General features: G+C 40.6%; 1 protein-coding gene across 1 annotated transcript; it reads right to left on the bottom strand.

The window, feature by feature from the left end:
* Positions 1-3385: 3385 nt before the first annotated feature.
* Positions 3386-14195, bottom strand: DDX20 (DEAD-box helicase 20). The gene is made up of 11 exons (XM_027090930.1): positions 13590-14195; positions 12754-12848; positions 11798-11966; positions 11094-11208; positions 10827-10969; positions 10557-10695; positions 10196-10254; positions 9066-9148; positions 8613-8718; positions 8370-8471; positions 3386-5516 (listed from the first exon to the last, which is right to left on the bottom strand). Exons 1-11 carry the CDS (start codon positions 13888-13890, stop codon positions 4354-4356), a joined length of 2475 nt encoding a protein of 824 aa, XP_026946731.1. The 5' UTR covers positions 13891-14195; the 3' UTR covers positions 3386-4353.
* Positions 14196-16138: the final 1943 nt, after the last annotated feature.

Below are 16138 nucleotides of genomic sequence, written 5' to 3'. Positions count from 1 at the left end.
TGACCCAAGTCCTGGGGGGGCTCCTTGGACCAACAGACTATTTTACAAACCTGGGTGGTGGGAGGGATGGTATATTTTTGATAATCAGACATTCCAATGTAATGTTTTCCTTAGAGGTCACCCTCCCCCATCAATGTTATCGTGAAAAACATCAAGTGTGTTCTTTTCTATTTTCATATAATAAATGGGCTTTGCTTACCAACAACACAATGGCAAAGAAGAAATACTGTACAAAACTGCAGGAAGATAAACATGTGAAAACTTTCTATGGGGAAAAAAAAACTCTTGAGTTTCCTGTCGTCTTCTTTTGAAACTGTAGTGCATATGTTAAAATGTATATCATTTACGGTATTGAGTCATGTGCCACTGCTGTACCTGATGTATCCAATCTGGATTAAACAAACTATGTGCCGCAAACCCTAACATGATTACGATTGTTTATTTTAATACCAGTTCTCCTGCTATACATTAGAAAATAGGGTAATTTTGTTTTGGGGGAAGTTTTTTTTTAAACATCTTTATTGGAGTATAATTTTTTTACGAGGTGTGTTAGTCTCTGCTGTATAACAAGGTGAATCAGCTATACATATACATATATCCCCATATCTCCTCCCTCTTGCGTCTCCCTCCCACCCTCCATATCGCACCCTTCTAGGTGGTCACAAAGCACCGAGCTGATCTCCCTGTGCCATGTGGCTGCTTCCCACTAGCTATCTCTTTTACATTTGGTAGTGTATATATGTCCATGCCACTCTCTCACTTCGTCCCAGCTTCCCCTTCCTCCTCCCAGTGTCCTCAAGTCCATTCTCTATGTCTGTCTTTATTCCTGCCCTGCCACTAGGTTTATCAGTAGCTTTTTTTTTTTTAAGATGCCATATATTTGAACAGAGACTTTCTTCCTTGCCAGAAGACTCATAGAATCTCAGAAGGGTACTTAAGGTCTAGTCTCATCTTCCCTTCCCCGCCCTCCCTCAATGCAAGCAGCTCCTCTGTGACATCTGAGATGGTTCTTGCCTGCTTGTATGCTTTAGTCATGGATGTTCACTAACAGGGAAAGCATTTGGCATTTGCCAACAGCTCTATTTTCAGACACAGCCCTGTATTACTGAAAGAAAATATGCTTTTAATCTGCACTGGTTCTGCTGAGAATACACTGAATATCCACTCTTTCATCTAAACCAACGTCTCAAACTAAAAACTCAAAATTAAATGCTATACAGGGTATAGCAGAAAGCTTGGAAATCAGATGACAGAGGCCCTTAGGTTCTATCACTTACTTATATGGCTTCACATCAGTCTCTTCTCTCTTGGCTTCAGTTTGTTTCCTCCTCTTAAAAATGAGGGGATTGGATTAGATATCCTGAAGATCTGTTCTAACCTTAATAATTCTGGTTTAGGTAGTGAGAGCAAAAGGCATTTTCATATTTCACCGTAATGTGGCAAGAACAACGGGGATTCTTTTGATTTCCCCACAACCAGATCCCAATAAATGAAAACTGAAATAGAAGTGGAAGGTTAAGGCCAATCCGTGATGCCAGAAGGCCCTAGAAGTTGGCTGTGAAATTCATTTCAATCACTAATGTTCATATCCTTATCACCCACTAGGTGTCACTACAGATTCACAGCTCAAATAATCTGGAGCAAAGTAACTGGAAACCAGATGTGAGCAATACGTGCTTTTTCATTAAAAAGCACTAAATGTTAACTGGGATATATGTGCTTGTTCACAGCGGCACAAAACAATAAACATATTCTGCCAAAATAAGAGAATAACCTTGTCAGAGTTCCAATGTCAGCTATGACTATCAAAAATATAATTTTATCTTTTAAGATTAACATAGCTTTATTTATATTTGCGGGAGAAAAAAAACCCTAAAACTTCAAACTACTCCCTTGTCTCATGAGTTGATCTGTAACTACTATAATTTCTGTTCAATTATTTTTAGTATTCAGGGGCTGAAGTTTACCTTTAAAGCTTTTTTTTTTTAAGGTTAGGTTATGTTTAAAAGGTTAGCAATTATTATTGCAATACTTAAGCTACTTTAGAAAATATTACTTTTAATTACCCCAAATAACTTGTATCCTCTAAGTCAGAATTACCCAAAGCAACAGGTTTCTCAAACATTTCTCTACATGTTAATACTGCTAGCCTAATTTAAGTTAAAGCCTAACTTGAACAGCTGTTAATAAGTGTATTTAGTATTCTAGAATTCAGACATTAAACCAATTCACACTAGCCCTCATCCAAATTAAGTGAATGTATAAAGGCTCTCTATACTCATAAAAAGATTATTCTTTTCTCTAACTAGAAATTATCTTCTCTTACTAGTCATGTATTAGTTAAAACTTAGAACTAGAAGGGACCCTAAAAATCTAGTCCAACTGCCTCCTTTTATTGATGAGAAAATTGGACCCCGCGACGCTAAATGACTAGTACAAAGTAAAAAATAGGTAGTAACAGAGTCAACCAAGACAACTGCTCCTTCTACTACACAACATTCTCAAGTGCGTTTGCCTAAAACCTATCTATAGTCCCCAAAAGATTAAGGGGTTATGCACCTAGAATGACAATTCCAAATTAAAATTCCACACACAGTAACATACAAATGCCAGCAGATTCCTTCCACAGCCACAATAACTACATCCCTTATTTGGGAAGGTAACTGCTGAAATTTTCCTAGCAAATGCTTATGAAAAATAAAACAGTATTATTTTCATGTTATGTATATGCTTACCTCCAGCTTACTTTTATATTAAAAAAGAGATCACAAGACAATCCTAAAAGAGAATCCAATTAATTTCAAGACTAATGGGTACCCTCATCTCTAATTAAGATGCAGGAGTATCCTGATTAAAATTCCCTAGCAATGACAAACTGTGAACTTGGCTGTATTGTGGGGGAAAGGGTAGAAAAAAAAAAGAGGAAAGTTCAATTATATAGCAGTGACAAGATCTTATTTAAACATGTAATTAAAGTCTTTTTAATGACATTCTGGACCTAATTATGGATTTGCTATTTACAGTGTTAATTAATTCACTCTAACTTGGCAATACATGTACAGTACTGATACATATAAATAAAGCATATCATTGCCCAACCCAAATGACAGGAATCTAAGTTAAACAGTTTAGGGCTGTGTTATGTGAGTGTCAGACAGTAAATGACAATGGCTGTGGATGTTTGCTGACAGCCGTGGGGGAACGTATTTATATTGCCTAGACAAGTATGCACACAGGAAAGGAGAGCTTCCCATCACTTTTAAAAAGTAAATACATATCTCTATTCATACTCGGTTCTCTCACCACAAATCCGTTCACAGAGAAGTTTGGGAACCAATCGTATATTCATAAAAGAACTGCTACAGGGAAGAAATTAAAGAATATGTAACTTCCAATTACATTTATCTAAATCATAATTTACAGATACAGCATCTCAGAAAAATGCTAGAAACTTCCCTTAGCCTACCAGCAGAGTACAGCAGTTCTTAACCTGGGTTCCACAGATGGGCTTCAAAGGGTCCGTGAACCCTTTGAAATTACATATACAATTCTTGTTTATAGAATGAAATTTTCTGGGACAAATCTATAGCTTTCATCAGATTCATAAAAGGATCCAAAAATCAACAAAGATTAAGAGCTGCTCCTTTTCCTGAGAAACAAAGACAGCCACTACTGATGATCCTTAGCTATTTAATGCACATCAACCACAGCTTCCACAATTATAAAGACAAAAGATATTCAAAAGATGAACAATAAACATGTCAACACACTTGGCTAAGTTTCTACTTTTACTGGTAATAAATATTTTTACTGGAAGCAAACAAGGACCTTCAGGAAAGTCTGAAGCAATGTTTATTCCTTCCTGCCTAAACCTAAAAGGAGAGGGGGCTTTCTGTTCTACCATGCTACAAATTTCTACAAGAACACACCTCTAGGGAAATGTAGCCCAAGACTTTTGGAAAGAACTCCACAGCATAAACTAGCATTATTTTTCAAATCTCAACTGTTTTTATTTCTTTTAAGCAAGCAGTGGTATATAAGTCTTTTTAAGTGTTTCTTTTTGGAACAGCTTATAGAAAATGGCACCCTGGGACCTTTAGCTCTATGTCCCCCAAAATTTTCTTTCAAGAATCTCATCCAAGAAGTTTCTTTAAAGAAGATAATTCATCTGACCTGAATCAGGTTGATTTAGGTCAAAACAATCTGAAAACTAGATGTGTCCCAGTGGAAAGCCTCAAAACTTCTCCAGTTGCTCAAAAATGCCACTATATGCCACTCTACTACAGGTCAAGGATGGCAATCCAAAGGTATCACTTGTTGATATCCCCAGATGGCGTAACGTACAGCCTATAATCACTGGTTGCCACGCATCATTTCTTGTAGATAAACGGTATTCATGTGATAGGCTGCCATCCAGCTTGGATGCCTCTGAGCGTTCCAATAATACGACTGAGAAGCAGAAGCATAGTATTCCTGCCACGCCCTGTAGTAAGCTCTCCAGTACTCCTCATAGTCCTGATAGGTGTCAGAAAAACTCGGATGTGTTTCCCTATGGCGGTCATACCAACCATCTTCCTGGGGTTCTGCCTGCAATCGATAGGAAGACCGCCTGGGAAGGCTTCTCTGGCTCTGCTTAGCTCTCTGGTTATGGTTAGCTCCCTCTTTATGCCTTGTCTTTATTTTGATTTCAGGTGATTCTTGATACTCTACTAGATGAGGGGGGTCATTTCCATTCAGAGGTTGTTCCAAAGAGATATGGCCACCCACAGGAATAGATTCCAAGTCTTTCAGCTGAGTATCAGAAGAACCTTCCAAGTATGACTTACTTCCTTTGCTCTGGGAAGAACTCCTTGAACTGTAAGAATCACTGTCACTCTCAGAGTCTCCAGATTGGCTACTACTTGCCAATATCTGCACTCTCTCTTCAGTAATTCTATTTCTCACAAAACCATTTTGAGGATTCACAGTCTGATCCCCAGGACCTGTGTAGTGTCTGATGACTTCCACAGGTTTCTCTAACCCCTCTTTAATATAGTGTTCGTAATCCTCCATCAATTCTGCAAAAGTCAAAGTACATGGCAGATGGGTTTTAAAGGAAGACAGACAGGGAATTTTGGGGAGTGACACAGAAGCTTCTTTGACTTGGTGCTGACTGTTAGTAGAGTTTTCAACAGAGGACTGAATAGAATTCTTCATTTGCTCTTCCAATTGTACGGCACAGCCCAGTTCTTTTAGTGACATGGCTTTTTCTACAATTCCACACTCTGAGTGGCTTTTCACAGGAAGCTTTTGTTTGGTATTATTTTTTGATTTGACTGATAGTGCAGATACAGAAGTATTTCTAGATGAAGCCATGTGGTTACCATGAGCTTTCTGAGTTTGAAAGGTGCTCTCTATTTTTTGAATTTGTTTTAGGGTCTGTGTAGGTATACTTGCTAAGCCATATGTATGCATGGCAGCTTCAACCTCCACATCCCAGTCCAAACATTCTTCCATCAGACCAGGAGGAATAGGATCTACGTAAAAGGAATAAAAAAAGTATTAAATTCTCGAGCTGTTCTAGACCAGCATTTTCTGAATGGATTAATAAAGCTTTCCACGGTCAAATAAGATTAAGAAACAAAATATACTAACACTATACTAAGAAGCTTAATATATCAGATTTTAAAAGACCTAAGCAAAACTTGCAGTAAAGAAATTTGCCCAAAAATATAAAAGACCCATCCCATACCCCCTCACTCGAAAAGAGCTTATTCTAGGAGTGAGGTATGCCTCTACAGCGATTCTCCCATCCTTCCTCGTCTCCCTCTCCCCAACTCCTCCCCATTATCTCACTACTGATAACAGCAAAACAAGATATTAGAAAATGGATTGTGCTCCCCAAAGCTTACCAACTGGGAAATATTACAACTGCAACCCTGTACCCAAGTAAATCTGCCACCCTATATTCTACCAGGGAGAAATCACTGCCCTCAACGGTGGAGGAAAAAAACCTCCATGGGGAAAAAAGCCAGATGACTGTGAAAAGATCTGTGGTACCAATGGCACTTGTAAGTTTAAAAAAATTTGCTGGCTCTAACTCTATAAATTTCCTATCCCATCCAGGCATGACAATTTGCTTCCACCTGCACTCAGATCTTTCCAAAGTGTGACCAATTTTCATCTTAGGCAGACTAAGTACACAGAGGCCCTGCTTTACAAAGACCTCCCCTGTCTGTTGCTGCTAGTGGTGTTCCACGTATGTGTACCCACTACTCATTCCCTCAGATCTGGATTCTTCAGCTGGGGCTCTTGATCCTTCACTGCACAGACCCTCTAACTAAACATGGATTCCTACTAAGGTGCCATCCCTTGCTTGCGGAGACCTATCATTCAGGCCAATTCCCTCCTAATCCTGCTCCAGGCAACTCACCCGAACAGTCTGTTGTCACACAAGTGCCTAGTCCAGTATAGATCTAACACTATAAATATCATTTTCTCATCATTTCGGGGCTCTGTTAACTTTTCATAAAGATCCAAATATGTCACTTTCTGGTAACCAAAGGCAAATCTTATTTTTATCACTAGATGTTATGATACTGAGTCCTACCACAAGTCCTAACTCTCTTGTACCAATTTTCAATTTACTTTTTCCATTATTTATAACTATAAAGATCACCAATAGACTTATACATAGAGAGAATTAACAAAATATAGTCTTAGAACTGACAAGAGAACCTAAAGACCATCTACTCTAAAAACAAATATTTTGTAAATCAGGACATAAGCTTAGAGCAATTTAAAAAATGTGTGAAAATGAGTTATCACAAAGCCAAAACTACTAAAATTCACAGTACTCCCAAACCTGTGTTTCATCTAGCTTTGTAAAAATCACTAAAGGAGTTAATATAAATTGGTAAAATATTCATTGTTATATTTATTCAATAACTACATAGTCCATCTTCTAGAAGGTCATGTATACACTATATAAGTATACATTTATGTATCTATACAACGTATATATATACACACACTAACATGCATACATTAACATATACAGTTGACCTTTGAATAACACGGGTTTGAACTGCAGGTATGAACTGCGCAGGTCCACTTATACGCAAATTTTTTCCAATATGTACAATAGTACTACACAATCTGCTGTTGGCTGAATCAGTGGATGTGGAAAGGCAGATATGGAGGGCTGACTATAAGCTATACAGCGATTTATGCTGCATGGAGGCTCAGCGCCTCTAACCACCCCCATTGTTGTTCAAGGGTCAGTTGTATAGCAAATAAACCATATTTCCACCCAGGAGTTTGGTTTTTTTTTTAGTAAGTTTGTTTGTTTGTGTACTGATTGATCGATTGACTGATTGCATTGGGCTCTATCGATTGACTGCATTGCTCATGGGCTCTAGAGCGCAGGCTCATTAGTTGTGGTGCATGGGCTTAGTTGCTCTGCAGCACGTGGGATCTTCCCGGACCAGGGATCGAACCCGTGTCCCCTGCACAGGCAGGTGGATTCCTAACCAGTGCGCCACCAGGGAAGCCCCAAGCTGCTTTTTAAAACTGCTGTCTTGGAAACAATGCATGTTTGAAACTATTAATGATCTCTTGAAAACTTTTTTAGAAACCCTAAAAAACTGGGTGGAGACTTCCAGGAGGCACAACTACTGAGCCCACGTGTCACAACTACTGAAGCCCGCGTGCCTAGAGCCCGTGTTCCGTAACAAGAGAAGCCACTGCAATGAGAGGCCTGCGCACCACAACGAAGAGTAGTCCCAGCTCGCCACAACTAGAGAAAGCCCGCACGCAGCAACGAAGACCCAACAAAGACCCAACACAGCCAAAAATAAATAAATTAATTTAAAAAAATAGCAGCTTGATAAATGATTCATTAAAATCAAAAGAAAACACTTCAACATTTTCAGAACAGTGTCCAAATTAAAGATACTATTCCTTCCCCATGGTGACAAAGGGGAGTATGGCAAGAATTACCTTCATAGCAACATAAGAGGTAAAATACATCCCTTGATATAAAAGAATAAAATCAAATTGCAGGGCTACAAAGTAAAATATGGAGTTAATACAGTAGGAAAATATTTTTCATTTTTCATGTGTCATTAGTTAGCTTGCAATCTTCTCCCTGTTACTTATTAGCTGTAAGACCTTAGACAAATATTTAACCTCTCTATGCCTCAATATGCTCATCTACAAAAGGCAGATAATAATAGCGCATACCTCACGTAATTGTGGTGTGAATTAAATGAGTTAACATATATACTTAGAACAGTATCCAACACATCATAAGTACTCTATGTTAGCTATTATTTTTATTAGGCCTATCATTATTATTTTGACAGCAAAATGAAACAGACAAAATATACCTGGTAAAGGCTGAAGATTGATCTTACATTTCTGGGCAATTTTCATCATCATATTTTCTTCTTCTCCCCTACAGCAGTAGGTCACTGTCAGTCCCAAAGTACCTAAAGCACAGAAGGAATGTTAAGTAGTAAATCATTTTCACATAAATGACACTTCAAGTCCACCTGTCACATTATAGCTTCCTCCCCTTAAAGAAAGCACCCAAACTTTTTTCTTTTCTTTCTTTTTTTTTTTTTTTTTACCAAAACGGCCAGCTCTGCCAATCCGATGCATATATGTCTCCCAATTCAATGGAACATCCAGGTTTACAACCAGATTCACGTTCTCAGCATCAATTCCACGGGAAGTCTTGAAGAAGAGAACAGTTGTTTGTGTGCATTAGCCATTGCATGGCACACTATATTATTCAGTATAACCAAGAGCCCAATTAAGAATAGGAGGATATTTAAGAGCAAGGAGGATATTTAGGAGCAAAGGAAAAGAAAATTCATTTCTAATGACTAATTTCAACAATAAAGATAAAAATACAGAAGACATTTTTAGGAAGAAATCATATTCCCCAGCACTGGAAAGACAATTATCTTCTGGTATTCTTGTCAAATACACCCACCTAAAATAATAGATGAAATCTGTACATTTGATAACAGAACATATGTCCAGATGGATTAATCAACCAAACTGAACAGGAAATTTACCAAATCTGTGGAAACGAGGACTCTGCAATGAAACTGCTTCAGTTTAGCCATAGCATCAAGACGCTGATTCTGATTCATGTTGCCTAAAAAGACCCAGAAAGAAAGTCATATAAAAACAAGTGAACAGGGCTTCCCTGGTGGCGCAGTGGTTGAGAGTCCGCCTGCCGATGCAGAGGACACGGGTTCGTGCCTGCGCGTCCGGAACCTGTGCTCCGCAACGGGAGAGGCCACAGCAGTGAGAGGCCCACACACCGCAAAAAAACCCAAAACAAGTGAACATACATTTATCAAATCCACAAAAATCAGAAATCATAATTGCCAGTCTTAACACTTTAACAACCAAAGTTAATTCTGTCCTTATATGCAAATCTAGGTTAAGAACTAACGTCAGAAACAAAAACCTAAAGTCAGAATCTTCTAAAATATGGTTAGGCCATCAACTAGAAATTCAATTTTAAATGGTGACTAGGCTATGCCTGCAGATATAACATTATATCTACAAAGTGCCATATGAGGTTTAACAATTCTTAGGAAAATAGTATTGATTTAAGCAGCTGTTTACCAATTTGGTGTTGAAGTGTGATCTATCATCCAAATACTGGTCCATCAGAAAACAATCTCCCCAGCATCTCATAATACACCACGACTAAATGAGCTACGCTAACAGGTTACAAACTAAGCTGAGATAGCAATCAAAACTCTAAAAGGGATCTCACTTATCAAAAATTCCTTTAAATCTTTCACTCCTAGGTCAACAGTAATAATTTAGCTTTGTGTCAAAAATGAATCAGTTTTGCCTTCCACAAGACTGTAAAAGTCAATTTAGTTAGCAATTCTTTGTATTTTTTACAATGTTTATCTTAAGATAACAAAGACAGACTCTATTTTGTAAAGTTATTACGTTCTTTGTGGCTATAACTCCAGTTTTCTAGTTTTTTAGTACATACCATGTTACTTCTTAAAGAGACAAATCCCAGTGAAAAATAAACCCGAAATTCCTTTTACTCTGAAGACTCAGTCTAACCTCACACTCACACGACAAGTCAGGAAGTGGTATCTCTTCCTCCTGACTTTGGAGAAGCTTCAAGTCAGGATACTAAACAAAGATTAAAGTTAAGAGATGAACTTACCTGAAATGCACTCTGCAGGAAAGCCTTTAGAAGAAAGGATATCAGCCAAGTGTTGTGCTCTATGAAAAATAACACAGAGGGTTATAATTTTACAAATACTGCCCCACACCTATCCTTTTATTTCACAAGTTCCCCAGATGACTTTTTTTTTTTTTTTTGCGGTACGCGGGCCTCTCCCATTGCGAAGCACAGGCTCCGGACGCGCAGGCTCAGCGGCCGTGGCTCACAGGCCTAGCTGCTCCGCGGCATGTGGGATCTTCCCGGATCGGGGCACGAACCCGTGTCCCCCGCATCGGCAGGCGGACTCCCAACCACTGCGCCACCAGGGAAGCCCCCCAGATGACTTTTTAAGGTACATTACCTGCTGTGTAAATTAGAAAAGACTAAGGCCTGATTAAATGGAATTTTGCTGAACAATTCTTGTAAATGCTGAGTCTTTTCCTCAAAAATCTTATGGGCCAAAGGGTATGAACTGACAACTTTGTAGTACTGCTTCAAACCTACAAAGAAGAGTCTTCTGTTAAAATGAACATATTTTCTATAGCAAATATGAAAGCAAAAGCCAACTTAGCAAAGGAAAGCTCCAGAATATCACAAACCAACCCACTAAATATCCAGTATCTGTACACACCTATGAGACTCGGATCACTGGAGTTTAGTCTTACAAAAGTGGGCTCTCTCATGTACTTTGTCAAAGCATTAGCCAAAAATTCAGGGTAAGTAGCTGACACTGCCAACATCTGCTTACTGGCAGGCAAGGAAGAATAAATCCAACTGCAAAATAAAAGAAAAACACACACACCATGGAAACTATTCAGATGATAATCACCACCTAGAAAAGCAAAAGATAGATACTTTGGGGCACCATTTCAATAGTCAAGTTAGTTATTTTTCTTACTTTATTTGCTCCTGGAAGCTGCCTTCTTCTAAAAGCTTATCTGCTTCATCAAGAATAAAGAGACGTATACTGCCTGGATTCAAGTAGTCAAGTTCTATCAGTTGTTTAATTCTGCCTAAAGTCCAGAAAAAAAATATTCAAATATGCACCAAATCCGTGCAAATTTCAGCCAATGTTGTTATTCTACTTATAGGTTGAATTGCTAACTTTCCTGACCCAACCCTCATTATTCTTTACACACTAAACCACAAATTAGAAATCCTGAGTTCTGATCTTCCCTAAATCCATTATTTTTTCCCTCACATTTCATCACCAATACGTATGGAAAATAAACACTTCCTGTCAAAAGACTTGTAAGGCACTGAATGCTAGATTATGATTCTGAGTGACTCATGACCGAAGGACTAATACTGAAGCAAAGAATAATCCCAATCCATGGCTTAGAAGGGCTTTCTGAAATCATCTCATTCCTCTTCTGCTCAGAAGCCTATCCCATACTTGTTCTTAAACATCCTTAGAAACAGAAATTTCATAAATCCTGTTGGTAATCCAGTCATGTGTTTATATGTCACTAATCTAATGCTCTTCATTTTTAATCCTCAAAATAATTACCATAATTATCAAAGATTGCCATATTCTTATTGCTATATAGAAGTGTTCAGTTACTTAAAAGCCCCAGTTATTAACAAGCATTGATATCTTACCAGGAGAACCAACAGCAATATGACACTTTTTAAGTCTGGTTTTGTCTTGTGATAATGGAGTCCCTCCGATAAACACATGACACTCTAAGCCTTCCATTTTTATTCCAATGGCTGTGATAACAGAATGTATCTGTACAGCAATTTCTCTTGTAGGAGCCAAGATCAAAATCTAAAAAACACATAAAATATACCTTTAACAAGTCGGTAGAATAAATACATAAGGCAGGACTCAAAAAGCTTTACAGTGTTTTTTAACCCAGATACTCATATCTGGGTTAAAAAACACTGTTGAAGAGTCATCATCAGATATACGTGACTGAGAACTTGAAATACAGCCTGCTGTAACTACTAAACCACAAAGTAAGACTATGAGGGTCATACCTGATTCATCTTTATATCCCCAATGCCTGGCATACTGTTTAAACATAACATGGGCTCAACAAATCTTTGCTGAAGAAATGATCTCCAAACCCAAATCTCCTGTTAATTTGGGTAAGGCCCTCTTAGACCCTACTCTGAGAGAACCCAGAAGGTGGGAGATCAGTATAATACATTCACTGTAAGAACCACATGCAGTTACCTACCATAGCCAAACACCTCATTACCACGAATCAGGTCAAATGCTAAACCTCACCACAATCTAGTGAGCAAATAAAAGAATAAAAAATCCCTATCTGTATTCTCAAGTAATGACAAAATCGACACACATGGCAGACTTATTTTATTTAACACGCAGTAATAACAGAAATCTCTAAACTTCTAACACTAATAATGTGTATTTGGTCACTAACCACACCAACACCACTCATCAGCCTAAGTATCTACTTTACTTGTATACTTTTCATATGTCTTAACACAATCATTCACTTCTACCTCTGAGGAGCTACTGGTATTTCATCTGACCTGTAGGAAATCCACATAACATACCCTCCTTGGGTCCTCTGAGCTAAACTCACCTGGGTACTTAGGTTTTCAAGAACAAGAGAGTCCAAAGCAATGGTGGAGAATACACAGGTTTTCCCAGTGCCAGACTTAGCTTGAACAATTAAATCTGGGGAGGAAAAAAAAAATTATCATTAGCCAGGACTGACTGAAGAAGCTTAGGTACCAACATGAAATTCCAGAACTAGACAGGCCTCCAGAGATCACATCCTTAACCACCTTCGTTTTCAAGTTTACTCTAAAACAAGCATGCGGCCATATCCAGAAACGGGCCTCCTCCCTGAACCTCCACCGTTTCTCTTCTTTTTTTGGCTTAGAAAGCAGAAATTTATTTTCTCAAAGTTTTGGAGGCCAGAAATATGAAATCAAGGTATCAGCCGGGCCACATTCCCTCCTACGGCTCTATGGTACAATCCTTCCCGTCTCTTCCAGCTTCTGACGGCTGAGACATTTCTTGGCTTGGAGTTGTGTAATTCCAATCTCTGCCTCCATTTTCACATGGCTTTCTTCTCTGCCTTTCTCCCTGCTCTTATAAGGACTCTTGTCACTGGATTTAGGGCCTACCCTAATCCAGGCTGATCTCATCTGAGATCTTTCCTGCCGTTTATATTCCCAAACGTAGAACCACTTGACAGCGTGGAATGGACCTCAACTATCTCCAAATTCAATACTGCGCCTCCGTTTGACAGAGGAGGAAACTGAGGCTCGCGTGCGTGCGGCGTCTTGCCCCGGGCCGAGCCCTGCAAGACGGCCGCTCTGGGCCCTTCCCGGCCCTCGCCACGGGCTTGGCCGCCGCCGCCACCGCCCCCTCCTGCGGCCCTCCCGGCCCCTCCAGGGCCCCAGCCCTCACCAAGTCCGCACCGCCCCAGCGGTATGGCCTTGAGCTGCACGGGCGACGGCCGCTCGAAGCCAACCGCCCGCAGCCCCTCCACCACCGGCCGCGACAGCAGCAGCGACTCGAAGTCCCCCGGCTCCGCCAGCAGCACGTCCCCGGTGCGGGTCCGCGGACTGTTGATGTCATGAGCCGTCCGCAGACTCCGCACTGGCCGGGTGGCTGGCTCCGGGGCCGCGAACTGCGCAGCCACGCGCTCCGCCGGCATAGTGCTCTCCACGGTCTTTAAGGCCGCCGAGCCTTCAAAAGCCGTCGCCATGCTAGCCGCGCCGCCGGATCTCGCGGTACTTGGGGCGAGGCGTGGAGCCTGAGAACAAGAAGAGGAAAAACTTTATTGGCAGTCTTCCTGCGAAGACACTGACACTCCCGGCCTCGAAGAGGAGGGGTAAGGGACGGAAGTCGGAGGCTTAGAAGGACTCGGAAACAGCTATAACAACAAAAAAAACGTGGCCTGAGGAAGGCGGGAAAAGGGAGGGGAGGAAAGCTGAGGCTACCGGTGTGTCGCCGCCTGCGGCCTACAGAGGGCGCCGCGCGCTCACGGTGGGAGCACTGCCCCGCCCTGCGCCCGCGTTGCTGACCTCACAATGCTGCCTTTGTGAAGAGCCCAGTGCGTCACGCTCCCAGCCTCCGGGCTTCGGCTCGGCGGTCAACTCCTCCGGCTCCCCACCGTGTCCCGCCCCAACTCGCGCCTCCTCCTGTGCTCGCAGAGAGCGCCCGAAGTACAGCGAGATTTTGGATTGACCACGTTGCCAGGTATATATCTGTGTGCTTTCATCTCTGCGTTCCCAGCCCCTAGCACAGTACCTGGCACACGCTGAGCTCTGATAAAAGCAAATCGAATTGGAACCAGCAACTGAACTGACAACTCCCACATTAGTATCTACACCTCCGACCCTCCTCTGAACTCCAGACTTGTGCATCCATCTACCTTTTCAACACTTCCACTTTATGTCTAATAGCTCAAATTTAACATTTTCTATGTGTTGCTCCTATCCCTCCCCACCACCATCTCATGGATGACAGCAGTCTTTACCACTTTATTTTAGGTCTCTGCTCAAATACCACCTTTTCAAAGAGGACTTTCCTGAACACTCTGAGATAGCTCCCCCATCCTGGCAGCTCCCCAGCCTTTCCCATCACTCTCTATTCCCTTATTCTGCTTTATTTTTCTGCTTATCACTAGATGAAATCATATGTTTATTGTCTGTCTCCCCCACTCTCTGAGGACAGGGACCTATTCTCTTTTGTTCTCTGCAGTATGCCTAATCGGAAAAAACAATCTAACACAGAGTAAGTGCTCAATATTTATTGAATAAATGAGCTCCTATAAAAAGTCTGAGTCGTAACTCCAAATTAAGTATTTTTGGAACCTAATATTCACAATTACAAATCTAAAGATTATATCATAATTCTGGTCGTTATCTCTCACCAGCCTCACACTTCCCTACAGACACACACACACACACACACACACACACACACACACACACACGGTGATGATGCAGATTCCAAAGGAGGTAGGAGGACTTTGGCAAGGTAATCCCACTGGAAAGGTATTCTCAGATGCATTTTTCTTATAAATTTACAAAACATTGAGAAAATGCCAACTGTTCATATGAAAGAAGGGGGCCTGTTGGGAGTGGGCAGTAAAGGTTCCAGACTTCCTCTTAGTACCTACCCCACCTCTTTCATCCACTTAATCCCTAAATCCCAAACCTGGGAATTAATTATTCTTGACTCCACCTTCCATTATCCCTCTCCCCTTTCTTTTTTTTGGGGGGGGGGGGGATTTGGATTGACCAGGGATTGAACCCGGGGCCATGGCAGACAGTGAAAGCACTGAGTCCTAACCACTGGACCGCCAGGGAAATCCTTCCCCTTTCTAACAATTACTTGAGGGCAAGTAATTTTGCTTCCAAATATCGCATCCATATTTCTTCTCCAGTCTCCATAGCATCTGTCCTATTTTAGGTCCCTTTTAAGGGTCCTATTTTAGGAACTTTTAGGTCCTAACTATCACAACAACCTCCTGAATGGTTCCCCTGCCCAAATATTGCAGTTATGTTACTAGTCATAAATTATATTGCTATAGCTAAAAACAAATCAATACAATTTTTTTCCTCAGTAGTTAAAAACTGTAATAATGCTGTTGGTCATAATTTTTAGTGCCATAAAAATAAAACATAAAGGTAAGAGATCATTTAATAACCAGGTAAGGTATGAGAGTAACATACGCAGAAACCAGTTGGACTGTTGTCTGCCTGCTGTCCTCCTTCAGGATAAAATCACAATGGGACCCCAGCCTCTTTGTATGCTGTTCTGTCTACTTGGAAAATCTTTCCTCACCTTATGTACCTGGAAGGTAGAGGGGGGAAGGATTCCTGTGAATTGAAGAAGTGGGAGTAAAAGGTAGACTCGGAATGGATTTTCAGGTTCAAATGGTCCCAGGCAATGATTTCACAATGGAAGTTTCTGCACCCAGAGGAAAGGAAAATAATGTAAACAAA

Source organism: Aethalodelphis obliquidens, unplaced genomic scaffold (genome assembly GCF_003676395.1).
Source record: "Aethalodelphis obliquidens isolate GAN/ISIS:26980383/991018 unplaced genomic scaffold, ASM367639v1 scaffold70, whole genome shotgun sequence".
Classification (NCBI taxonomy): Eukaryota; Metazoa; Chordata; class Mammalia; order Artiodactyla; family Delphinidae; genus Aethalodelphis; species Aethalodelphis obliquidens.
Note: the sequence above shows the minus strand (reverse complement) of the source record. Positions and strands in the feature narration are given on the sequence as shown.